General features: G+C 42.9%; 2 protein-coding genes across 10 annotated transcripts in view; one reads left to right on the forward strand and one right to left on the reverse strand.

Moving 5' to 3' along the window:
• Positions 1-8,012, forward strand: part of tax1bp1b (Tax1 (human T-cell leukemia virus type I) binding protein 1b) — a 20,156-nt gene extending 12,144 nt beyond the window's left edge. The window contains exons 8-18 of one of the 8 annotated variants that reach the window (XM_052066607.1): positions 119-304; positions 381-632; positions 1,305-1,475; positions 1,612-1,684; positions 1,779-1,915; positions 2,014-2,139; positions 3,422-3,475; positions 4,745-4,934; positions 5,352-5,521; positions 6,116-6,201; positions 7,151-8,012. In XM_052066607.1, the coding sequence (XP_051922567.1) occupies positions 119-304; positions 381-632; positions 1,305-1,475; positions 1,612-1,684; positions 1,779-1,915; positions 2,014-2,139; positions 3,422-3,475; positions 4,745-4,934; positions 5,352-5,521; positions 6,116-6,201; positions 7,151-7,349 (1,644 nt within the window). In that variant the 3' untranslated portion in view covers positions 7,350-8,012. The remainder of the gene's footprint in view (positions 1-118; positions 305-380; positions 633-1,304; positions 1,476-1,611; positions 1,685-1,778; positions 1,916-2,013; positions 2,140-3,421; positions 3,476-4,744; positions 4,935-5,351; positions 5,522-6,115; positions 6,202-7,150) is intronic. The other 7 variants (XM_052066609.1, XM_052066610.1, XM_052066612.1 and 4 more) reach the window with 7 other exon arrangements.
• Positions 7,998-24,937, reverse strand: jazf1b (JAZF zinc finger 1b). Of its 2 annotated transcripts, none has more exons than XM_052066632.1 (5): positions 24,550-24,937; positions 12,004-12,076; positions 10,850-11,049; positions 10,550-10,761; positions 7,998-9,903 (listed from the first exon to the last, which is right to left on the reverse strand). In XM_052066632.1, the coding sequence occupies exons 1-5, from the start codon at positions 24,662-24,664 to the stop codon at positions 9,724-9,726; spliced, it is 780 nt and encodes a 259-aa protein (XP_051922592.1). In that variant the 5' UTR covers positions 24,665-24,937; the 3' UTR covers positions 7,998-9,723. The 2 variants fall into 2 exon arrangements, with proteins under 2 accessions (XP_051922592.1, XP_051922593.1); XM_052066633.1 differs by having other exon boundaries at positions 10,550-10,719; positions 24,550-24,927.
• Positions 24,938-26,243: the final 1,306 nt, after the last annotated feature.

A 26,243-nucleotide genomic window follows, 5' to 3' on the forward strand; every position in this document is an offset into this window, starting at 1 on the left:
AAATGTTTGTCATGATAAACTTATTTTGACTGTGCGCTTATTATAATGATTCTAATGAAAAAAGATAATCTGTTGTGTAAATGGTGTTAATGCGCTATTTATTTTGTGTTTGCATCAGATTCACCTGAAAAACCGCGAGCTCGAGAACACAAAGCTGAGTGCGGAGCTCCAGATGATGAAATCAGTGGACGTTAACAAAGACAACACCATTGCTCAGTTTAAAGAGGAGGTGGGACGACTGCAGATGTGCCTTACTGAGAAGGAGAACCAGTACAAAGAGATCATGGCTAAAGTTTCCCCCTTGGTACGCGTTGTTAACCTGTAGGTCATATTCAATGTCAAGATATTCACATGCTCCATTTTGGACAATTTTGTGACAGGGAGACTTAAAGGCCCTGAAGGAGCAGCTGCGCCAGAAAGAGGAGCAGCTCCAGGCCAACCAACAGCAGTCGACAATGCTGGCGGCCGAGTTGAGGGATGCATCCAGCAGCCGTGACCGCACCATGTCCGAACTGTACCACATGAAGCTAGAGGCCGATGCACTGCGACAGGCCAAAGCCGAGGCACAGGATCACTGTGACCGCTTGGAAGTACTGGTGGAGAAGATGAAGGAAGATGCCAAGCAGGAGGCGGTAAGTCACTGCATTTACTTGCCATGACAGTAGGCACTTCTAGATGTAAATGATAATAAGTTGAAGGGAATTGTACACCTCATGACTCATCCTGTCTTTGGATGTTGCTGAGTTTACCGTGGAACCCATAAGAAATAAAAGAAATAGAGGTCATCTGTTTCAGGTCTTATACAGTCTTATACAAACAAAGTTACCCACTAGTACATGGAAAAACATTAAAGCAATACACACTACTTTAACTTGGATGAGAGATGGTATTTGTTTACAGTTGAGAGACTTATTGCTTATTTGCCTCAAAATCAGAGATAATTCGCTGACTAGCTTAGCGTCGTTATTTGCGCATGAGCGGTGATGCAGTCATCTGATTGGTTGCCCTCTATGTCAATCAAGTAACGATGTTAGGCTGACAGAGTACGTTCTGTGAAGTTAGCGCCTTGTTTGAATGTCATCGCCACTGCCGAGGCGTTTTCGACGCTTGTCGTGTGAGAGCCCGGGAGCTGCGGATTGGCCACCACTGCTCTAAATGTTCAAATTGAATAAAAACACGCACAAATAATCCAGAATATACCAGCCCTCTTGACTTCTCCATCATAACTGTCTAATCTGTAGCCCCTGCCCCTTCCAACTTGAAATGCTCGTTGACTGTGATCACTACAAATATGTCATGTTCAGCAGGCCAAAGCGGAAGAAGTCTGTACAGACCCGGCTCTCGTAGCAGAGCTGCAGAGAGAGGTGGAGGACCTGAAGCTGCGTCTGCACATGGCCGCCGAGCACTACAAAGAGAAATATAAGGAATGCACTCGCCTTCAAAAACAAGTGCTCAAACTATCCGAGCAACCAGGGGTGAGTCGGCACTCTGTTTACTGGCAGGACACAGTCTCGGCCTATCACACCCTCGCGCTTTCTTCATGTGTTTCTTTTGTTTTTAGAGTTAATTTTCAATAATAGAAATGAGATTACGGTATTGTCTTGTGTGTAGGAGCCGAAGAGAAACTCGGCACAAGAGCTAACAACAGTACCTGCATCAGTGAGTCCCGACACGTCTGTTCCAGGTCAGTCCGTCACTTTGAAACACAACTATTTCATTGTTTTGTCAATTGTTGCTGGCTTTTCCAACCCTTCACTCTTGCTCAACTGTCTGATTAGCCTTCATGGTCCTCACAGGAAGTCCAGGTTCTGCAGATCCCATGCTAGAGGCCATCATGCAGGAGAAACTCAAAGGCATCAGCAGAGAGGTATCTGACAAGTATTCGAAATACAGGAAATACAAGCAATTGTTGATGGTAAGAAGCTTCACCTCTCCCTCTTTGTTAGTAGTTCTTTGTTAGTAGCTGTTGATTGTAGAAACTGTCTTCTTTTCCATCCTTGGCTGATTTTTGAGGAGGAAAAGGAGCGTAGTGGCATGATGCATGATGAGCTTGCTAAGATGGCGGTGAAAGTGAAAGAGCACCAGAAGATCAGTGAGAATCTCAAGCTTCAGCTTGCGTCAGAGGAAGACCGCTGTATGGTGGGTGCATCCTCCAGGCTGTTTTGTCTTGTAAATGTCTTTTTGCCAGTTTGTCCACCTATAAAATCATTTTCAGTGTATTAACTGTCTGGGAAAACACAGAAATGAGGGCAATTTCTGAAAAGACTTGTTGCAAAGTTTGCCTATAGACTTGTAGAATAGGCTTTTATTTTGGAAAGTCACTATTGTGCGAGGTTATAGTCCACAACTTGATGTTTTCCCTTCGTTTTCCCAGTTTGTCTTAGTTTAGAGACACACTTTTCTCATACACTACTGTTAACTCATACTGGTTGTTTTATTTCTTTAAAAAAAAAATCCAAAAGACTGTTGATAGAAATTGTTATAGTACCTGGTCTAACATAGCAGAAATGCAGAACGTTGCAAATGTGTCACTATTGACCACGGTACTTTTAGAATCAATGATTCCATTGATTAATCAAATCCTCTGATAATGATTCTTATTTTGTTTTGCTTCGGAGTGTGTTATAAAACTGCTGTTTAGTAATTTTGGGTACATTAAATGGAAAGCTTTTCCAAATATAAAATGTAAATATCAAAAAGAAAATGTATGTTAAAGCATCAGGTGGTCCTTGCTGTAAATCAGAAACAAAGTAATGTCCTCGGAAATTCACGACAGTGCAATTTAGAAGAAAAGACTCATGCAACACTTCGATGGAAACAAAAAGACGATAGTAAGTTAAGAATATAAGTAGCTTCCTAACGATTATTGCTGATGTGTACTGGAATTTTACCCAGTGGTGACAGCACATATAGTTACTTACCATATTATAATTTGTAACCCAAAAAAGACATTTTCATGTGGCCAGACTGTGTAGTGGTGGAAATGGCCTCAGCCATTCCAGTGTTGTGTTCTCTTATGTATGGCTAACGTAAGCTCAGATGGGATCGGCATTTGATTCCACGTCTTCCCTTGAGCACAATCCTTGTGACATTGTTGTTTATGAGCAGGCCCCATCTGCGAGACAACACTTTATGGCTGTTTATGTCCGCCAGCGGAGGCAAGGGAAGCTTGGCTCGGAAGCGTCCTCTCCAGTTGCCGTCCTAATGCTCCGCTTGGCTCGGGCCAGGCTGATATTTGCCCTGGTGTCTGTGAGGAACTCAAACAAGTTGTTTGGCTCCGACTGGCCCCGCACATAAATCAGCGCTCAGCAGCATAGAGGAATCTTTTTTTTTTAACTCTTCTTTGAGGAGTGCATGACAGACGAAGGACAAGCAAAAACGAGTGTGCTCATGCTCCTTGTTTATCCTTTGTTTACTCCAGAGCCAGGTAGCCGAGAAGGGGCGGGAGCTGAAAGAACTCAAGGAGAAACTGGAGGTGCTTTGTAACCGCTTTCCTTTTCTCTTTTATAGACTCCGTCCACCCTCCCGAAAAACAGCAGCCATTTTTTCCAATCTGGTCTTGAGAGTTAAATGTCCCTGAATTGTAAAAGCAAAGTAAATGTGTTCTTATTTTCCCTTCCATTAGTTTGGACCACAGAGAGACCTAAAATGCCCTAAACTAATGTTTGGAGCCGCTTTGGAGGGTCTGAATGACCCAATTAGAGGGTTAGATAATAAATTCAAAAGGCATCTGCAACTAACATCAATAAAACAAAGTGGTCCCGGTGCCTTTGAGAGAAGAGGATTTATACATATATATATTTTTGTAAATCTTGGTGCAACTTAAAAGTGTTTGTGTGAACACACACCTGGGGAGCTGAGAACACAATGACAATACGGGGTGTCGCAAAAGGTTTGACATAGTTTGAAATAAAAATATCAGAGTAATGGCGGCCACGAATGGCAAGATGCTGGGTTTTTTTTGGGGGGGGGGGGCAACAAAGCGAATTGATTGATTTAATGTATTGTAAGTAGTAGTATGAAAAAAATAGAAATAATATATTTTGTATTCTACCATAATTAATTATTGCAGCAATTATTATTAAAAAGATGCTTATTTTAGCATGAAGATGAGCTATTATATCAACATTTCTGTATTTTTACACCTATGAAGGACCTGGCCAAGTGTATTGAAAATCAAATGCAGATCAAAAGTTTGCAGACTTCTGCCCAAATGTAAACCAGATTAAATACGTTTGAAGTTGAATTTTTTTTTTTTTGTCAAAACAACATCTTGACAACTTATTCCAACGGATCTAGAATTGATATCGATTTCACAAAATTTTATTAATACACACTCACTATTTTAGATTTGGCACTCAGCAAGTAGTACCTCATTCGCTCTGGCCCTTGTTGTCTCGTTTAATGAAATCCACAGCCGGTATTGGACCCCAGGAGACGGGGTGCGTTGCATCGTTGGCCCTTTTTAATGAGACAAGGACCCCCTTAAATAGAGGCTAATTTCAGGGAGGGTTCAAATACAGGCTGGAAAGTGTGGTGTGGTATTTGGTCGAAAGCATGTCACCAACGTTAAGACATGTGGGAACGTTTTGAAATCGAGACAGAAATGCACCACACCATGTCTTCCCTAAGCTTAGGCTCGTGGAAACAAGCTATGTTATTAGACTACAAAAATAATTGGGACACATTGCATATTAATACTGCATGTGTCATAGTTATTCCAACCCTGCCTTTGCCTCTCTAGGAGCTTCAGAAGAGCAGCAAGAAGGCAGAGCAGGGGGCCAGTGGGAGAGCCGGTGCGGAGAATGTTCAGTCCAGTGTGCCTTTATTCCTGCAGTACCCCGTACCCTACGCCCAGGATGCCCCCACCCCTCTGTTGGTGTCTCAGAGTCCCTCCAAGCTGTACTTTGGGAACCCATACACTGACTCAAAAGGTTGGTTCACGCCATCTTCAGAATGGAGACTTAGATTGGAACCTTTAAAGTCATACAGTTTGGAATTGAACCAAATGTTCAGTGTTCATCAAAGAAAGTCAGAGCTGTCTCTCGTTGAAAATGTGCACTGGATTATGAAGCGTAAAATAGAATGGGAAGGAAATCCATTGACAAAGCTTCAACAATTAAATGTGCTGAGTCTCTCCACACATTTATTGAATGTTGTTAAAAGAAAAAGTGATGCAACCCAGTGGTACCCATGACCCTGTCCCTCCTTTTGTTGCAGCCATAAAATTCAAAGTTGATGATTTGCTAAAAACAAAAACATTCAAAGTCATTTGCAATCAACGCTGCACACGACCGGTAAAAATCCCCCCTCATTCCCAGTCGCTCTTTCTCCCACCGCGCTCTGCGCAGGTGACGACAACGATGACGAGCTGTCGGATGAGCAGCTGCTTTGCTTCCCTCCTGTGGGCCCGCCTTCCTGGGACAGCAACGTGGTGTGCATCCAACCCACCCGCCACCAGGTCCAGCCCGACGGCGTCGAGGAATCCGAGGATGCGCCAAGAAACACCAACAACAACAACGTAACAGCCTTGTTTTTTGCAAAATTTTGGAGACTGGAGTGATTGTTTTTGTGTGTGTGTGTGTGTGTGTGTGTGTGTGTGTGTGTGTGTGTGTGTCACATCACCACAGAAGAGTACCAGTGTTTGCAAAGAGGAAAAGCGTGTGTGTGTGTGCACCAAATATTACTGGATTCTTTGTAATCTCAAACAATGAAGAGGGCTATCCTTTCTCACCTCTGATTTACACTCAACACTTTTTAGTTCCAGCTTGCGTGCACGTTACAGATGGTATATTTGATACAAGGTATGAATTTCCCCGAAGGGAGAGATTTGGAACCTCCTATCCAATCGCGGTAATCTATATTGATGCCGTCTAGCATTGCTCAGTGTGACAGAAATCACCTTGTTATATGTAATGTTTGCAAATCGTTAGTTGCTGTGCATAAGCAGCAGCCCCCTCCCCCGCCCAAAATTGCAGCCTTTCCGATTTGAAAAATGCATTCCACTACGTAGTGTTGTTTAATGTGTTACTTTTTTATGATGGCACTTGACATTGAAACAATTTAGAATTCGACCAGATTGTTGTCAATGATTAATTATTGTATCACCTCTCAGGTTAACATCAACGTGAAGCCCACCGCAACCGAACCCCCCAACCCGTTTGTGAACGATGGACAAACTCCCTTTTGCTTTGAGCCAAGGTAACACACCTTCTCATCAACGACGAGCCAGTTTGCCATAGACAGCGCTTTACCAACGCCGTGCATGGTAACATGTGTAACGTGTTTGTTCTGCCATACACCCCGCCCACCACCACCACCACCACCACACACACACACACACACACACACACACACACACACACGCGCGCGCTACCCAGCCTTTAGCGTGCGGGGGAGGCGGCCCACCCACGTCGCATGAGACGTGCTTTACTACCTTGTGCGTCTGCTTTGCCCACGTCATCACTTGGCTGCTTGCTCATCAGAGATGGGGGTGGGGGGGGGGTAGGAAGTACTTGGATAGAAGTGCAATTACTTGGGTGAAAAATAACTTCTCATTCAAAGAATTACTCAACGGTAAAAAAAAGTAGAGGCTCTGAAATATACTTGAAGAGTAAAAATAAAAATATTTTTAACAGCTGTTTCTTCCTGACTTCATATAATAGATATAAGAATACTTTTTTTTAAATCCGAGATGCAAGTAAACTTTTCCAAATGAAGTTTTTACGCTGATTCTGAATCTGCCCGCATTTTTTCTACTTCATCAGGTTTTCATAATAACAATGCAATGTATTGTTATATACCGTACATAATATATATATATTATAGACATATATTAAATATAATTACAATAATTATGTATATTATATTTATATACAGTATAATATATAATACAAATGTAATATATTGAGGAAATAAGGTTAAGGTTCAGCAACATGTTGCTTTTTTTCTGAAACATAGCAACACATTACATCACAAGGTAAAATTGAGATTGTGCAAGCTTTTAGAGGTCACACAAAAAAATGAAAGGAATTACTGTACATGACTAAATTTCAATCTGTACTTGAGTACTTCTGCTGCTGACAAACATCTTAGAATTTAAATAATGCTTTGCTTCCTTGTGTGCATGCGTGTGTGCGCGCGCGTGCAGCATGGACATGAAGCGATGCCCGCTGTGTGAGGTCATCTTCCCGCCCAACTACGACCAATCCAAGTTCGAGGAGCATGTGGAGAGCCACTGGAAGATCTGCCCCATGTGCAGTGAGCAGTTCCCGCTGGACTGCGACCAGAAGGCCTTTGAGAACCACGTGCTCACCCACTTCGACGGTCACCTGCTCGAATTTGATTAGCCGCTGCTGACACATTGATGCTCTTGTTTGGTGCATGACGGTGGTGTTAACATCCATCCTGTACCGCTTTCTTTCATAGACAGGCGCTTGTCAGTAAATCTGAATTCTTTTTAATTTCCTTCTGGGTTTTTTTTTTTGTGTGTGTGTATAAATGCTGTTAATTAGCATTTCCAATTTCCAGATAATCCTGAAAACCAAATGTTTAACCTTACACTGTTGAAAATATCTAAGAGGTGGGAACCTTATGGCCGGGATGGGGGGGGTCATACGCGACCTCTTGTAACAAGCCAGCCACACATACTCATAACGTAATATCATCACAACCAAAGCAGGTTCTCCACTCCTGCTTTACAAAAAGCCTGTGTGTGTGTGTGTGTGTGCGTGCGTGTATGTTGTGTGAGTGGGTGTGTACACCCGCCCACACTCCATGATTATATGCAGACATTACACAGAATTGTCATATATATTTTAGAATAAGTACACCAATGATATTGTGACAGCATTGATAACTGTGTACCACTGGGTTTCTCTTCTATCGGCTTTGAGTATTTAGTTGGTGAGTCATTGCATGTTGTTGAGTTCCAGTTTTACCGTTATTCTTTTTCTTCATGTATTTGTTTTCTCTGTTCATGAAAATAATAAAGATCCTTTTAAACCTCAGAACACCTTTTATTTGAAAAATGAAGCAGCGTTTTGGGGGAAATACAGTACATCAACAATATTCTATTTGCATTTACTCATTACACAATTGTGCCCTAGGAACATACGAAAATATAATTTGATGCACTTTACTGCTTAATACATTCACTGGATGCTAAAAATCACGATTTTTGGCAGTACAATACTGATGCAACTTGCCATTAGACTGCAGTTCCATGCCAAGACAATTTTTAAACATGGTAACTTTTAGTTAGGTTCAACGGCACGTTATAATTATGCTGGAGCAATATGAAAACTAGTACAAAGACAAGTCAAGGCCCCACTTTATAGCAGGGGTGGGGGACCTATGTATAGAGGGACAAATACAACCTCTTTGGAACTGTTGGAAAAATCCCCCTCTTACCCTTAACATTTAACCCATAAATACTCATGTAGTTTTTTGGCCTACGAAAGATTTCATACAAACCTATCAGAAAAAGGTTTCCCACCCCTGCCGTCTAACATGGCTTCACAGGACAGGGAAGCTCTTGGGTCCCTCCACTGTCATTATGGAATAGTTCACAATTCAAGGCAAGGACGAACGTCACAAAATGCAAAATACTCAAACTTTGGTGCTCATTTTTGCAAATGGCTTCCACATTTACTGTATATATTTACAAACACTAGGAACGTGAGGTTGACAAAAATGCTCATTCGTTGGCAACTTGTTCCAGAAAACAAAAAGTGCTTCCAAAACTGCATAGGTAAAATGAAGCTAAATGATAGCGAGGAGAGCTTAAACACTGGCTGAACACATGTTGGGGAGGGTTGCTGAAATGCTTTGCAAATGTTACCTGAGTTCACCCTCAGGCACTCGGGTGTTGGTGATTTGGAGGGGGGAAAAAGGAAACCAAATTGATTGAAATGAAGTGAAATGCTGGCTAACATATACACACTGGCCACAACAACAAAAAATGTATTTCAGTTATAAAGGAGAAATAGAGCCACAATGTAACGTTGCAAAAATAAAGTGGAAATACTTCAAGAAAAAAGGTGTTAAGAGAATAAAAGCAGAAAAGTTTAATTCTATGAATAAAAATACCCGGGCTGACAACTATTCCAGGGTGCACACCACATTTTGCCCAGTCAGATGGGATCGGCTTCAGCACACCTGTGACCCAGGAAAAAGTATTAGCACATTCCCCTCTTCCCCCTAATTACACTTGTTTTCTCTAAAATGGCTACAACATCAGTTATTTCCATCCATCGATTTTCTATATCGCTTCGCCTCATTTCAGTATGCTGGAGCGCATCCCAGCTCCACCAGCAGTATCATATTGAGAACAGCAGCCCTTGTCATGACGTAGACTATGCAGGTATACCTAATATTGTGGCCAGTGTGCATATGTGGGTCCCCCGTTTGGCACGTTGTTGAATGACAAAGGCATTTTGCAAGGTTAAAAACAAAATCCCATTTCAGTCTTATTTACATGATCACCAACATGCACAGTAAAAGTCCAAAGTAAAAAAAAAAAAGTAAAAAAATGGCAGCTTCAATGTGCAAATTACCAAATGGTGACCTACTCATAAGATTGAACATTCAGTATAAAATCTCATTTTAAAGCATGCAAAAAAACACATTTAAAATCTAGTGTCATAGCACACGGTGAGTAGAAGAGAAGATGAAGAAGAAGAAAAGTCTGCTGGTGACGGCGGATGTGGTCTACCCGGGGCGCTACTGCTGCATCTTGCGATGAATGAGGTCGACAGAGACGGGCGGGTGGAAGTTGATGGTGTGGTGCCGGAGACCCTGAGATGTCTTGTAGCTCTTGCCGCAGCGGCACTTGAAGGGCTTGCGCACTCGAATCTGCGTCCGGTGGCCGTTCTTGGCGTGATACTTGATCCCGTTGACGTTCTGCAAGGAGGAAACAAGTTGTACTTGGTGTGTATTTGCAACACGTGGGAGCAGAATTGATTTTTTCCAAGTGATTATAGTTTGTGGTATGAATTAACTCTTTGTCAAATGTTGACTTCAGTCTGGTCAAATGTGGACTTTTCTCGGGTAATATTTAATGCTCATAAAACATGACTCTCTTGAACTGTTGTGAAATGAGGACTTTCATATGCCCAGTATAAAAAAAATCTCCTAATACTTTCAAACTTTTATCTCTCAGTATTTCAATGTTATTCTCATTTAATTCTCTCTCTGAATACAACTTTGTCTTGTAATATTAAGCCCGATTTTTAAAATTATATTTCTTCTTGTAATATTACCACTTCATTCTTGCAATTGACACTTTTATTCTTTTATGATTTTCATATAATTTTTCTTTTAATATTATGATTCATAATAGACACACCATATTGTTGTAGATTTACAACATTACTCTTGTAATATTCCAACAAATACATTCTTGTCGGTTTAGGACTTTCATCTTATTTACCCCCCCCCCCCCCTTCCCCCCTAATATTTCCAACCTATTCTTATATTCTTGCATGACTTTATCCTCAGAGGATTCCTCCACCCAGGCATCTGATGGTGAACGTAGTGTTGCAGCAACCTTGTATCTCTTTTTGCAGCCCGGGATGGGGCAGGCAAAGGGTTTTTCGTCGCCGCCGTTCATGCACATGGAGCTGAGGATGGATTGGGAGCTGATGGCGCTCTCGGTGGTCCACGACTCGTCGCTGTCGGACTCCTCGAAGTCCACCTCCTCTTCGTCGCACTCGCTGCCTGCGTGTGCGCGTTTGAAGAGTCGCGTCATCGAGGTGTTTCCTTATCAGATTGTCGTCATGGCGATGGCGAGCCAGTTTAAAGGCAGGATACAATGAACGGGTTGGGAGCGTGTGGCGCTAAAGGTTACCTGTGGGAGTGATGCTGCGAAAAGACGAGGAGGGGGTGATGGGCGGGGTGACCGGAGGGGTGAGGCTGCCGCTGGCGTGGCGAGGCGGCGCCGCCGACACGCCGCCGCGACACAGACTTCCCGTTAAACACAGAGACAACTTGGGCTGCATCTTCTTCTTCAGCGCCTCGTGCTCTCGCCTGGCTGCTTCGGTCATGAACCTGCAGGAAATCAATGAGGCATTAATCCACAGAAGAGAGCTTATTTGGATTTTTTTTTTTAATCACTCAAATTTGGCAAGACTCTTTTCTTTGGGGTGCCAATTTAGCAGACGTTTTTGTTCTCACTTTTACCATCTGGTTGCTCATGTTCAATGGTTTAGTACCTTATGCACAACTTTCTGTTCGTAAACAAGGAGTCGAATGTCAAAATTCAGAATAGGTGCTTGATCAGTGCCTCTCTGTAACTCTTCCAGTCTCTTTTTGTAACTTTGTCGCAGCCTGCCGTGAGAGACTAAGCTCAGTTGCCATTTCTGTGCATCACAATGGCAAATTACTGGAGTCATGATGTCAAAATGGGACCAGACAGCAACATCATGAACGGGACTGCTTAATTGCCAGTTTTAATTAAACCACAACATTTATTGTTTTACTAATGGACCGTCACAACTGCTGTGAATTCTGCTCTTCAGCTCCAAAAAATTGGGACTCAAATGCTTTGAGTCCAAAGTTTGCAGGCTTGGGTAAGAAGAAAAAAAATGCTGCTAGCTCTAGTCCTATAAAAAGTCAAACTCATGGGATTTATGGACACTTGGTTTAAATACACGTCATAAAAATGAACATGTTCGAGAAAAAAAAGAAAAAGGAATTCAATTAAGTGATAACCACATAAACGTGCTTTTACGTAGGCTGGGAACGCATCAGGAGAAGTTTCTCCGTCATGCGCGACTCAGTCACCAAATCAAAGTTGACTCGCTGTTGTAAAAACAAAACCAGCTACCGAATCGTGATTCAACTTCTCGAAACGATCCCCCAGATGACGTCTGAAACGGCAGTCGGGTCTCCAAAGGAACTTTCATACGGCTCATCGCTAAACCTCGGTGGCGCACATCCCAGCATTCGTTGAAACACGGTGAAGTGAATGGACTCATCCTGTCGCTCGGAGCATTTGTTTACCTGTTAATGTAACTGAGGGCAACATAGGTGGGCTGCTGCTGCTCCTGCTTCTCCAGAAGGCGGGGGTCCGTGTCTGAGGGGGACAAAAAGCTTTGCTTGAACCTTCTTCATTCAATGGCACAATGTTGGAACCTGGGCGAGGTTGTGTTGAGCGCGATAATACGTGGATGAATACTAATTTTCTTGGCTGACATCATTTCTCCAGACAGCAACAACAGCGCCTCTGCTGGTTGCAGCCAAGTAGTGAACTTCATTTAGTTTTTTTGGGCTACACCCAATAAATAGATGAATAAACCCCACACAACTAACATAACTTTGGCAAAAAAATAAAAATCAATGAAGCACTTATTGCTCCCATCTCTAGTCCCAACTTCGTTTTGATAAACAAAGAGCAGATTATTATTTTTATGATGATTCTTTTTTAAATGGCATGTTGCCATTATTTTGAGACTTAACAATTCTTCCTCCGCTTTATCGCGGTTGATTTATGCCCCTGCTGTATCGCAGATTTTTAACCGATTGTTTTGTTTGATGTCTTTTACAGTCCAGAGCAGGAAAGTCTGAATATAGAGTTGCGTGCCTTGCAAGATGAAAGGCCGACTCGAAGCCTAATTAAGAGCGTCTGAGACTTCTTGCTCTGAGCTCCAGTAATCGTCGTCACTCCCCAGGGAGAATATCGTACATGCCTGTGAGCACTGTAGCACGCTCTCTTTGTATGGGTTGCTGATTCGCCCTTTAAAGTAGCAATTGACTGAAGCGTTAGAATTACCCTCATATCGATGAGCCTATTTTTCAATATATCTTGGCATTAGCCTTTCGTTCGATGAAATGACATGGGTGGTTAGAACATTTTGCTGTTCAAATACACAAAATTCAATTCTCTTTTCTTGTGTCAGTTCAACGGTCAACTACAAGTGGGAGTGACGAGCAGCTCGACCGACGCAAGCACGCTTCGCCTCTTATCGGCTATCGTTGTAACTGCTATGAGCTTTTTTTCCCCATCCTCAACACTGTACTTTTTGAAAGGCTGCTTAGCACACCCACACATACTGTAAACCAGCGAATTGCTCATTCATGAATACACTGAACACACACTGAGCTGGAAGCCAGGCATCCATCTTGTTGAGCAGGGCTAAATGTACAACAATGGCCAAACTGCACACCCTGAGGTGAAGCAGGCCCGACTTCAAAGGTTCCTCACAGCAGCGTCCATGTGGGAGAAGAGAGATGGCTCATAAAACTTAGCTGGGCTCTGGAGCTCCGCCTTCCTGTCTGCCTACCTTTGACTTGAGCTGTGAACGACTGCTACCCCCATGTGGCTTGTTTCCATCCACCAGCTCGTTTACTCACGGCAGCTTACTCCCCGGGGCTGTTTGTGGCACAACTTTGTTCGCGGTCTCAAACATAATAAGGCCTAATGCAACTGTCAGCAAATGACTCACATCACCTGATTTGAGAAAACTTTTTTGGACAGACTTTGGCCGAGAGAGTAAACACGGGAATGGTCGCCAGTCACTTTGCTGCCCACTGAGTAGAGCTGGAGGATATACAGTAACAATCAGGGTTGGGAGGGTGACTTGAAAAACTGTATTGTGATACAGTTATCTCTTTGGAATGGAATCCATCCATCCATTTTCCGAACCGCTTGATCCTCACTAGGGTCGCGGGGGGTGCTGGAGCCCATCCCAGCCGTCTCCGGGCAGTAGGCTGGGGACACCCCGAATTGGTTGCCAGCCAGTCGCAAGGCACGCATAAATGAACAACCATCCGTGCTCACACTCACACCTTGGGACAATTTAGAGCGTCCAATCAGCCTGCCATGCATGTTTTTGGAATGTGGGAGGAAACCGGAGCACCCGGAGAAAACCCACGCAGGCCCGGGGAGACCATGTAAACTCCACACAGGGAGACCGGAGCTGGAATCGAACCCGGTACATCTGCACTGTGAAGCCGACGTGCTAACCACTGGACTACCGGGCTGCCCGGAATGGAATCCAAGTATACCATAATAGTCATGTAACTTGAATACATGTGACTTTCAGATTACTCCAAGATCAAATACAGTATGTGGGAACACAACAAAGAACTTCAGCAGTGAGAAAAAAGTGGAAGGTCTTAAACTGGCCAAGTTCATCACTGGACCTTAACTTAGGAGAGCTTGCATTTTACGTCCTGGAGAGTGAGGGGAGAGACCCCCAGAAATAAACAAGAACTGAAGGAGGCTGGAGTAAAGGTCTGTAAAAGCATTTGAAATGAACAATACCATAAGTGGAGCGAAGTCAAGGGGTCTCAAGATTGATGCAGTTATTGTCAGGAAGGGTAAGGCCACCATTTATGCAATGGTGGTCACTTGAAGAGAATTTAATAATGTCTGTTCTAATACTTTTGCTTACTTGAAAAATGGGGGGCTTCAAACAAAAGAAATTCAGAGATTCATCTTTTGATCTGAACCCCAAATGTTATTGTTCATGTTAAATCTTTAGAATACACCAAAAAGAAAGCAACTGACGACGCAATTTCGATACTTTTGGAGGGGACTGTGCCTATATATTGTAATGCGATTAAAAAAAATAAAAAATAAAAAATAACCTACTTTACAATATATCTCGCCCTCATATATATTGTTTGTGTAATTTTGACCGAACATCCAACACATAATGATTGAGTGTCGATTAGTCATGACTGGAGAACGGGCGGCAGAATGTTACTGCTAAATGTGACCCGGGTCACTTTGTGAGCCGAGTTGAACACAATCGAGCAAGTGTCACGGATTCCCGGTTTCACATGGATGCAGCTCACTTACAAAACATTATGTCAGTCATGCACACCATTTACTTCCTAATATTTGAATAGTTAGCCATAAGAGGGCGCCGGTGACTGGTATCGGCAGCCTTCGTGAGGCGTCGATACTTTGTAAAAAGGCCGATATCGACCTGATACGATTCCTGGTATTGGTACTCGCAATTTCTCTATTTTTATTTGTTTTTGCCATTTATTTTGGGTTTTCGATAGAAATCAACAAAAGGAGAAAACCTAAGTGAAAATAAATTTAATGTAATTTTACGGGGGGGAAAAAATTTAAGTATATATTGTTATCGACATAAAATTATCTATATTGTTGTATAGAATGATGTCCATTGTGCACAACACTCCACTGAGTATTATTATCTTTGCGAATGCATAATTTGTGATACAGTTCTTTCCTTAGATCTCTTTATGCTCTGCAGACGTACTCAATGAAGGGTCCAGTGTACGCGCAAGTGTTGTTTTCCATATAATTAAGGTTTCCAAAGACACAGAACATTCTGCAGTAATTGCCCAAAGTCTGCCTGCTTGACTAACAACATAGAACCGTTTTATGATAGTGGTAGGAAGGGTTCTGAGAACAGTTCAACATCTTGACACTCAAGGCCACGCCATAACGTAAGCAAGTGTTTCATTAGCAGCGGCTGTGGTGAGCGGGACAGCACCACCACTCTCCGCCCTTCATCCAAAGTCACGGAAACAGCGTCGTCAAGATGCTGACAAAGGCCAAAAATGCCAGAGGCGGCTCCCGCAGTCGATGTTGATGTGAACGTTGTCCATTGGTATGCGGAAGCCCAGCTGAAGTTCACTAATGAGCCTCCGTGAGCGGAATGGCAGCCCGCTCAAACGGCAGCGCATCAATCTGTTCCCACACGCTGTAAATCACACACACCTCACGTGGGGACTACGGAGATGGATGGTCTCCGGGGGGCAATTCCTTACAGCCTCTCCTCTTCTTTTGGGGCCCCACCAGCAGTCTGGTCAGGACCAGGAGGAAGGCGCCTCAAGTTGAAACCCCTTTAAGCAAACTACATTGGTGGTCTACTCTGGTGGGCAAAAATTAGCAGGCGAAGAAAGGAGTGTTTTCGTTACCGTAACTAGTTACAGAGGCCCTTCTAAAGACTCAGGTGACTGTTAACATACAAGGTGAAATGTTTGGTGGGTCTTCAAGTGCTCACCGGAGTTGATCAAAAAAAAAAAAAAAAAAAAAAAGAATCTACCTGCCCACTTACTAAATTGCAATGCAGGACTCTCGTGTGTGGTCTCAAGAGGAATAACAAAGCCTCAATCGAAGTTGAGCAATATAGAGTGACACAACTCCTTCGGGTAGCATGAATCTTTTCAATCAGACAGCGAGATAAAAAAAAATAAGGAGGACGAGAAATATTCCAATTGCAACATTCATATTGATCAAGGAAATTCTTTCAAATGCCCAACCTTAGTTTGTAGTCATAACATGCTCTCATTGGCGCCTCCATGACGGCGTACAACAAGAAACCAAGTCGTGATCAACAAACGTTCCTAAGGCAACGGAGGAAGTGACGCCTGCTTCAGGTTAACAACGCCCTCTTCGACCCTTTCGCCCTACCCTCACCGTCTCACACTCACGCCTCTCATTTCCACCGTCGCCTGGCTCTCCCCATCCACCTTCAAGGCCAGATTCACCGGAGGCGGGGTGGGCCGAGTGGCGAGCCGTACGATGACATGTTTACGGCAGCTGTGATCAGCAGGGGACACTAGCAGGAACGGTGGCATAGGCGATTCATTATGATGTGGCCTCAAGAAGGAAATGAAACAGAGTAGTTGAGCTCCATGTGTAAGCTGTCTCGCGGCTTACTCAAAACACAGAAAGAGGTTCAAACGATATTTGCAATATGAGCATGCACGCAGACAGACGTCTGGCGTTTTTAGCCACTTTTTCCAGCTACACGCAGCATGTAACAGCAATGTCCAGTAACTTTTCAGCAAATTTGCTACTCCCCAGTACGACTGTCGGAACTATTATCTTTAATTGATGAATGAATCCTTGGACTGAATGGAAATATGTCAAGCAAATGAATGTACTTTTTTTTGTGTAATAGTTTATCTGAGCTTTGTAACCATCCATTATCATATTAGCACAAAAGCTAGTGCTAACAAAATAAGAGATGCCCTGGCTGGGCCATTTACTGTAAGTAGGTGGAAGCTTTGTAGGAGGGTTAGACATCTGTTAATATGGAAGTCTCTATCAGAGGTAGGCTTTGATTTGTGCAGACATTTTGGAATTTTTTTCCAGACTATTAATTAACATTGCTACTGTATTAAATCATCAAAGAAAACAGAGTTCAAACGAATGTACAATAGACTTACAACAGATGCAAAATCAACCACCGGATGGTTTGTTTACATGCTGCTAAGCTAGCAACAGCGTTCAAATCGGCTCAGGAGTTCACTATTTAACGTTCGGGTGTGAACAATAGCACATATGTACTGAGGACATCTACAATTTTTTTTAAAAACAAATTCAACGAAACTAGCAAACACAGTTTGTACTTCCCTGCTGCACTAGACACAGTTGTTGATACATGAACGTTATCAATATGAGCTACGTTTTGACGGGCACGGCAGCCTGCCGTCTTGACAGTCATCGCACAGGAACAGGAGCAGCGGTGTCTGGGACGAGGAAATCTAATTAGGCCAACCAGGTGCACAGATCAGGGAACTAGTTAGTGCTTTTCCAAATTTATTACTTCCGCACAGTTTTTCTGGGGGTGTGGAGGGAGGGGGTGTCGAGTAAAATCTTTATAAATGAGCCTCCAGTGAGGTTTGGCAACAAGCAGACTGATTGTTAGCTAGCTTTGGGCACTGCAGGCCACCGTGACGCCAGGCCCCAGCAGCGCACGCTACATGTATAAACAGACACACACACACACACACACACACAACCAATACACACACACACACACGTCGGGAAAAAAACTCTGTAGGCCTGGTTTCTTAGCAACAAAGCAAACATTTTAGTGAGTTTTTTCCTGCAACACGTTTCCTGCAATTTGTGCTGTCATTTACCGTCCTCCTAAATACAACAAAGACTTTTTAAGCGACTTTTCAAGCTTTCTTGCGGAAATCAGGCTGAGATATGATCGTATTCTCCTAATGGGGGATTTTAATATCCATGTATGTTGTCCGGAAAAAACGCTAGCAAAAGACTTCTTAAGACTTATCGACTCTTTTAATTTTGTGCAGTATGTGACCAGCCCGACACACGAACAAGGACATATTTTAGACCTTGTCCTTGCTCATGGTATAACGGTGTCAAATCTGGAAGTCCTTGAAAATGGAATTTCTGATCACATGGCAGTTTTATTTGACGTAGTCTTATCGCATGCTGCTGTGAAATCTGGCGCTCCTAGTTGTAAACGCCGAATTTTTAACCCTCGCACTGCTAGTCGTTTCTCTGATGCCTTTAATAACCTTTGCGTACCCTCGTCTAACACAGAGGAACTCACCTCTTGGTTCGACTCGTCGTGCCGGGCCATCCTGGATTTGGTGGCTCCTTCAAAAATTGTGCTGCCAAAGCCTAAACCCGAGCCATGGTTTAACGACATTACCCGCGCAGCTAGGCAGGAGTGTCGCAAAGCTGAACGCAAGTGGAAAAGAGACAAATTGCATGTCTCTTCTCAAATTTGGAAAGACAGCTGGCGTATCTACCAGCTCACAGTAAAAGAGGCCAAAAGAAAATATCTGTCGGACCTTATTCTCGCCAACCGTCACAACCCTCGTGCACTATTTAAAACGATAGATTCTGTACTCAAACCCCCTCTGCCTACTTGCTCGGATTCTTCAGCCGAGATGTGCAACAGATTCCTTCAGTTCTTTATTGATAAGGTCTCTACAGCTAGGATTCCGGTCCCAAATACCGCATCTGACCCCTCTGTCCATGTTCCATGTTCAGCTGTCCTAAATTCTTTTGATACTGTGTCCTTGGCGCTTTTGGAGGATGTAGTTCGCCAGACGAAGCCATCTGGCTCCCCTTGCGACTCTCTTCCCCCACGCTTCTTTCAGGAGGTTCTCCCGAGTGTTGGTGCATCGGTCTTGGATATCATCAACAGCAGCCTTTCTTCTGGTGTAGTTCCCCAACAGTTTAAACATGCTGTGGTCCAACCCTTGATCAAGAAACCTGGTCTTGATCCAGATGAGCTGTCAAGTTACAGACCCATTTCCAAACTGCCTTTCATTTCCAAAATTCTGGAAAAAGTGGTGCACATGCAGTTGAAACTTTTCTTGGATGAACATAACATCTTGGAGGTCTTCCAGTCAGGTTTCAAGACGATGCATAGCACGGAGTCAGCCCTGTTACGCGTTTCTAATGACATCCTCCTGGCAAATGACTCTGGAGACCACGTGTGTCTGGTTTTATTGGACTTAACTGCAGCATTTGATACAGTGGATCACAGTATTCTGCTGACTCGTTTGCAGCACTTGGTGGGCATTGGCGGGAGTGCTCTTGATTGGTTTAGGTCCTATCTAGCTGACAGGACCTTTTGTGTCAGCCTTGGCTGCTCTGAATCACGCACTGCTCCCCTGTCATGTGGTGTTCCACAGGGCTCAATTCTGGGGCCTCTGCTGTTCTCGCTGTATCTGCTCCCATTGGGTTCCATCTTAAGGAAACATGGTATTCCTTTCCACTGCTATGCAGATGACTGCCAGATCTATGTCCCACTGAGCAAGAAAGACACCTTCTCATTAAGGCCACTCCTATCCTGTCTGGAAGAAATCAAAACCTGGATGGCACAAAATTTCTTGAAGTTCAACGAAAAGAAGACAGAGGTGATATTGTTTGGCCCCAGTGGACCTTGTACATTCCATCCTGTAGACTTGGGCCCCCTATCTCCTTATCTGAAATCAACGGTCTCAAACTTGGGACTTAAACTGGACAGTGATTTCAAACTCGATCGGCAAATTGGTGCCGTTGTTAAATCCAGCTTCTTTCACCTTAGACAGCTGGCCAAAATAAAACCTTTCCTCTCACATGAACACTTTGAGACAGTAATTCATGCCTTTGTCACATCCCGGCTCGATTACTGCAACGCCCTGTACTTTGGAGTCAGCCAGTCCTCCATCAAGCGCCTTCAACTGGTACAGAATGCCGCTGCTCGCCTCTTGACTGGTACTCGTAAGAGGGAGCATATAACTCCTACTTTGGCATCCCTTCACTGGCTCCCCATTCATTTTAGAATTATTTTTAAGATCCTCCTCTTTGTTTTCAAATCTCTGAATAATCTCGCGCCACCTTACCTCTCTGAGCTCATATGCCCCTACACCCCTGCCCGGCGCCTCAGGTCTGTGGACCAGTCTTTGCTAGACGTACCAAGAACTAAACTGAGGCTCAGAGGGGATCGAGCCTTTTCTGTTGCTGGTCCATCTCTCTGGAATGACCTCCCACTGAACATTCGGCAAGCCTCCTCGCTGCCCATCTTTAAATCCCTCCTCAAAACTCACTTGTATTCTTTGGCGTTTGACTCAGCATGACTTAGATTTGCTATTGGTTTTACTGCTTGGTGCTTTCTACCGCCTTATTACTTATTACTTATTACTGATTCGTCTTACTGTTTATTGTATATGTTATATGTATATGTACAGCACTTTGTATGCAGCGATGGCTGTTTGAAAGTGCTCTATAAATACTGTTGACTTGACTTGACTTGACTTAACACATAACCACCAGACCACTAAGGACATTTTTCAACTTTAATAACGTGATTTAGGCTTCATGCTGAAAATTTTGCTCGCAAGCTGCTTTTCTTCTGGTCCTTGTTAGTATCTAAACTTTCACAGTGGGTGAACATGTTCAAAAAAATGGAAGGCATGAGTGATGTATGCTTGGCCCTTTTTGAAGATGTAGCGATGTTCACTCTTGTTATATTGTAACTGTGGTAGTGATTCATTTATGTGAAGTACTGTGTAACATTGTGTATTTTTTTTAAACTGCAAAGGGAAAAAATCTAATGAGGGATAAATGTTTTCATATCACAAGAAAAATGTTTATTATTGTTGAACATTTCTTTCACAATAATACCTCTCGTGGGCCACATAGAAGTCATTTTTCAATATTTTTGGAAACAAGAAGAAACACCATTTTAGAACACACATTGGTATGTTTTTAAATTGATATTGTACCAAAAACCTCAACCAGATGGGTGAACAAGTAAGCGAAATGGAAAAAGACCCAATCAAAACTGAAAAAAAAAAAATGTTTTCCACAAATACTGAAAAATGACTAATTGTGCCATCTAAGCAAGGATATGTACTGTCATAAAATGATCACTTTGTTCTTGTAAATTTACAAATTAAAATCTTCAAATATTTAGACGTTATTTTTGTAAAATTTAGACTTATCAGCTTTATTGTTGTGTTCACATTTGAACGTTTTTCTTGTAATACGACTTGATGATGCACAACAATGAACAAATACAACTTGATTATTGTAAACTTGAAACAGTATTACAAATTTTTTTTAACGTAATACTAATTTTTTTTCTTGAAATTGACAAATGTATTCAAAAAATGTTTTGTGCATAATATAATAACTATCACAAAAGTACTACTTTCTTGTAAAATTGTCACTTTTGTCTAAAATTTAACACAACGGGATTCAGTTGTTGTTCAATTGGGGCTCAGTTCTTTTTTGTTTAATTTTGTTTAAATAAGTGAGGAGTCAGAACTGTGGTCTTTGATCTGCTTCACGTGTCACGTGCGCCGAGACGACTTATGTTGTTATTTGACGCTATATAAAAAAAGTTGAACTGAATTGAATGTCATGGTGGTATCATAATTTTCCTTTTCAGTCAGGCCACAATACTCTTAGGTAGACTCCCACGCTGACTCACGGCACACTACTAAGTCTTGGAATTGCTGGCCATGCCAATGACGGGGACTGAACATGTCAGATATGAATGTGGTCCCTTTTGCACCAACCGCAGCTGGGTAGCGCCATCTATTGTCTGCCAGCCTCACCAGACAGCCTGTTGCTTTGGATGGAGAATGTTGTTGCTTGTTCTCCAGGCGCCTAATTATAAAGGAGAATGTGCTTCATGCAGCAGGCTGCCAGATGAGGAGAAAGAGTGGCCAAATCAGGCACTCTGTCTGTAATTATGCTTCACAGGCATTTGGCACAGTACGCAAGATTTCGCACTTCTTTGAGTGGGCACATGATGGGGATGGGCTGAGGGATTGAGGGTGTGTGTGTGTGTGGGGGGGGGGGGCACAAAATTTTTCCACACCAAGGGCACTAATTGCCTCATTACTTCCCAATAAGTCATTTTCTGAGATTTTTTTGCCCCTCTGCGACTAACACCTTAGACACACGCATCGCACACAATGAGCGGGGAGAGGATATTAAAGCCATTCAAGCAACAAACAAGAACAACAGAGGCAGCTGGGTCCTGCCAGCTTCAATAATGAGACTGAAATGTTAGACGGACGGAACAGATGCAAAAACTAACCATGCTAAAGAGCCAGCAAGGGAATTTAGTCTTGGGATTACTTCAGTTCTATTACATAGCTAGTTTATATGTCAAACGTGAAGGCCAGGAGGAACTGAAACACTGAACAACAAAAACGAACAGTTTGCCATCTATTGAATGAGTCAATAATGACAACATTACCTGATATTGAATGACAAGGTCCTAGTTGAGACAGGGCGGACAAGGATGTGAGAATTTCATGATCGGAGCTGTTGCATATGCAGCAACAAGTTTGCCAGGTTTGACATTTGCCTGATATTAACGTTTTAAAAACTAGATACAGAATGCGGTCCACAGCAGATGCCACTGTAACAACTGAACAAACCAGAACAGTCATACTTAGGTTAGACAGAAGTCCTAAAAACATAGCGAAAAAATGTCGTCTACCCACAAGCATTGCAATGAAATTGTTAGTTATTTAGTAGAGCTAAACATCTCTTTATTTTCGCGATAAGCAATGAAGATGAACAAAAAGTTGAACCAAGCAACAACACTTTTGTGGGCCGAAGGCCCACCTTACCAGCCTTCCGCAGGAACTAGCTGATGACCCGCCCGGAGGGCGGCGAACCAGCTAGTATTATTAATAATTTTAAAAACCATATTTGCGATGCCCAGAATCAACTGCCCATGTTCAGCCATTTTCATACTGCATTTAGCAGGGGCGCAGCGCACCATCGTCAAACGAATTATAGTGTATGTGATGAGCGGCATGACAATACAGAATGAAGCGTTGCTGAGCAGCAGGGAGCAGCATAGCAAGAGAACTTCCGCCACGACGGCGAGATGCCTTGAATAGGAACATGTCCCATTCGAGTGCATTGTTATAGTGATGTGTGAAGAGCAACTCCAGTAGGACAGGAGGTGGCGCAGTGATTCAGCATTGCTTTGGGAGATGTACTTCCAGGGAACGTCATAATTCAACTATCCATGTTTGTTTTTCTCAGCTGCTTTTCTCCTCCTCCTTACAATAAGCAAAATGAGGGCTTTCTTTTGCAGCAATGGCAGATACATTTTGTCAAGGTGAGATTTAACCATTGGCAAAATCTCAGTTTTTACTTCTGATATGCTGCTACATCAATACTTCCAAATATGGGCCAGCTGGCAACTGGTCATTTTGTGCTGCCGTGCAGCGCTTTCATACCCAATGCAGTGATAATAGAGTTTTATAAACAGATCAGCAGCTTGTGTTTGAACTGCTTCCATCTGTACTGCCTGACAGACTGGGCACTCTTTTTTTGGTGTACTCGGAATAACCCTACCACGTGTCACATTTGAACGGAGTTTCTGAATGGTCGGAGTGAAACAGTGCACGCTCTGAGCAATATTTATGGATGTACTCACGACGAGGGAACAAGGATTTGGGGTGCAAGTCCAAGCTTTAACTCTTGTTCGTCTTGGTTTTTGTAAAAATAAATTCACCCCAAAATGCAACTTATATGATTTTTTCTTCTTCTTCATGTTTCATTCTTTGACCGGTGCCACTTATACTCCATAGTGACTTCTTTACATAGCATTCACATTTCGACCTCTGGACATTTTGGTGTCATCAATTGATTTAATATGCACGTTTTGGCAAAGAGGGAAAGGGTCGGAGTACCTGGAGAAATTTTATGCAAGCATCGGCAGAGCATGTGAACTCCTATCAGGAAGTCCAGAGCTGTGATTCGAACCTGTGCCAGAACCTCAAAACTGTGTGGTTAACCACTATACAATATAATGCAACATACTATCGTTAATTAACTTTATACTTGATGAGTGGGGAGGCATTCTGTCAGTATACAAACGTTTAAAATAAATAAATACTTCTTAGAATGTGTCGCCCTTTACAACAGAAATAAAGCTAAACATTTTCGTGCCTCGTTAAAGGTCAATTTTAAATGCAATTCAAAAGTTTTAAAGTAACTTGAGGTTGGCTGCAGTCTGCAAGGCAACCGAACTTCCGGTAGTTTGGTGCGCGGGCCCTCGCGTTGCAATAAATGTTGCACGAGCGAGAATACAGAATGTCAACAACTCTTCTTCCTGATGCAGTCTAAAAGTCGTTGACATGTAGCCACATGTATGGCAGCGGGCGATCGCTGTATTTACGTCGCGATGCGATGGACAGGAAGTACAGAAGAGCGACTCCCACCACACCTAGCAACAGGGTTGTCAGGGAGCAGGAAGCCACCGTCTAATTCGTTAGCATTAGCCTAGCCGCTAATGCTAACCGTGAACCTCGGCCGTCGGGCTCTCTTACCGATGTGGTTATCCTCGATGTGCACGATGAGCTCGGCCAGGGAGTCAAAGTGGAGTCCGCAGCTGCCGAACCTGCAAGCGTTGGAGAAGAAAGAAGCAGCGGCGATGCCTGTCATGGTCGCTGCTGCATTGGAAACGCAGGGTACCTCTGCAGCGGGCTGACGGCCGGAGCACAGCGGTGCGAACAGCTGGAGCTTGCAAGGGCGCTGTGCTGCGCGCCGGCCGGGAATTTTTCTAAGATGCGTCAAACTCGAAGCAGACTAGTAATGTTATCGGAAGTAAACTGTCTTGCCCTTCATAACAAAAGCTAAGCCCGGAAATAATGTAAAATTTGGAATTGACTATAGAATGGCATGATAAAATGCAATTGCAGTACTGTAGTATCTATCTATCTATCTATCTATCTATCTATCTATCTATCTATCTATCTATCTATCTATCTATCTATCTATCTATCTATCTATCTATCTATCTATCTATCTATCTATCTATCTATCTATCTATCTATCTATCTATCTATCTATCTATCTATCTATCTATCTATCTATCTATCTATCTATCTATCAGTGTGTGTGATTGTCTTTACTTTTGCCTTTCTTTTCAAATACAGCTAGTGGTGTCTTAATGTTTTGTGTTCATTCATTCATTTGTTCATTCGTTCATTCTACTGCCCAAAAACAGCTGGGATAGGCTCCAGGACGCCGCGACCCTCGTGAGAACAAGCAGAATTAGAAAATGGCTGGAGGAAGGATGGATTGATATATCGGTACTTATACATTTCGTTATACATACGATGTTCAGTGACGAAATTATTATTATTTTTTTGTTCCTCAATATACAAGTAACATTTTATTCAGTGTCAGATCCAAATTTGCGTTATGTCGAATCAAATTTTTGTCGTGATTTGTTAGTAAAATCATTTACTCCGGGAGGGGCTGCGGCCGATGTTCACCAAGCATTTAAATCAATAAGAGTGCTTTAATATTTGTTACATTAACGACGTTGATTCCTCTCAAACTGGCTAATCAAAATGTATATTCACATTTGTATTTATCGATTGGCTGGCAACCGATTCAGGGTGTCCCCAGCCTATTGCCCGAAGACAGCTGGGATAGGCTCCAGCACCCCCCGCGACCCTAGTGAGGATCAAGCGGCTCGGAAGATGAATGAATGAATGAATGAATATTTCATCATAAATAATAAAATGGAAACATAACTAAAAGGTGCACATTTTAATTCAATCATCGATTCATTAATTAAACTTTACAAATGGAGTCTACGCGGTTCGGACAATTGAACGAAAGCGAAATTAAGCCGTTGATGGTACTGTAGTTCACTTGCCAGACTTTGGTGCAAGCAGAGGGTTCAGTTTCTACTCAGTGTGCATGTAAATCATAGGTGTCAAACTCAGGTCCTGGAGGGCCGCTGTCCTGCATGTTTTCCAAGTCTCCCTGTTGCAACACACCTGATTCAAATGACCAAGTTTCAATGTCAGGCTTCCGCAGAGTTTGCTGATGATCTGATCATTTGAATCAGGTGTGGTGCAACAGGGAGACTTGGAAAACATGCAGGACAGCGGCCCTCCAGGACCTGAGTTTGACACCTATGATGTAAATGGTCGTCTGTTTCGATATTAAAATAACTACATACATTTAATATTACTAAACTTAAAAAAAATCAGATCTGGTTTATATT

Source organism: Hippocampus zosterae, chromosome 5 (genome assembly GCF_025434085.1).
Source record: "Hippocampus zosterae strain Florida chromosome 5, ASM2543408v3, whole genome shotgun sequence".
NCBI classification, from domain to species: Eukaryota; Metazoa; Chordata; class Actinopteri; order Syngnathiformes; family Syngnathidae; genus Hippocampus; species Hippocampus zosterae.

Bases quoted from the DNA above. Each gene is read 5' to 3' on its own strand.
- jazf1b (XM_052066632.1), bottom strand. From the start codon at position 24,664: ATGACAGGCATCGCCGCTGCTTCTTTCTTCTCCAACGCTTGCAGGTTC. The intron at 10,762-10,849 runs GTAACCTTTAGC...CAATCTGATAAG, and splicing joins TCGCAGCATCACTCCCACAG to GAAACACCTCGATGACGCGA. The intron at 9,904-10,549 runs GTTGCTGCAACA...TCCTCCTTGCAG, and splicing joins GCTGCAAAAAGAGATACAAG to AACGTCAACGGGATCAAGTA.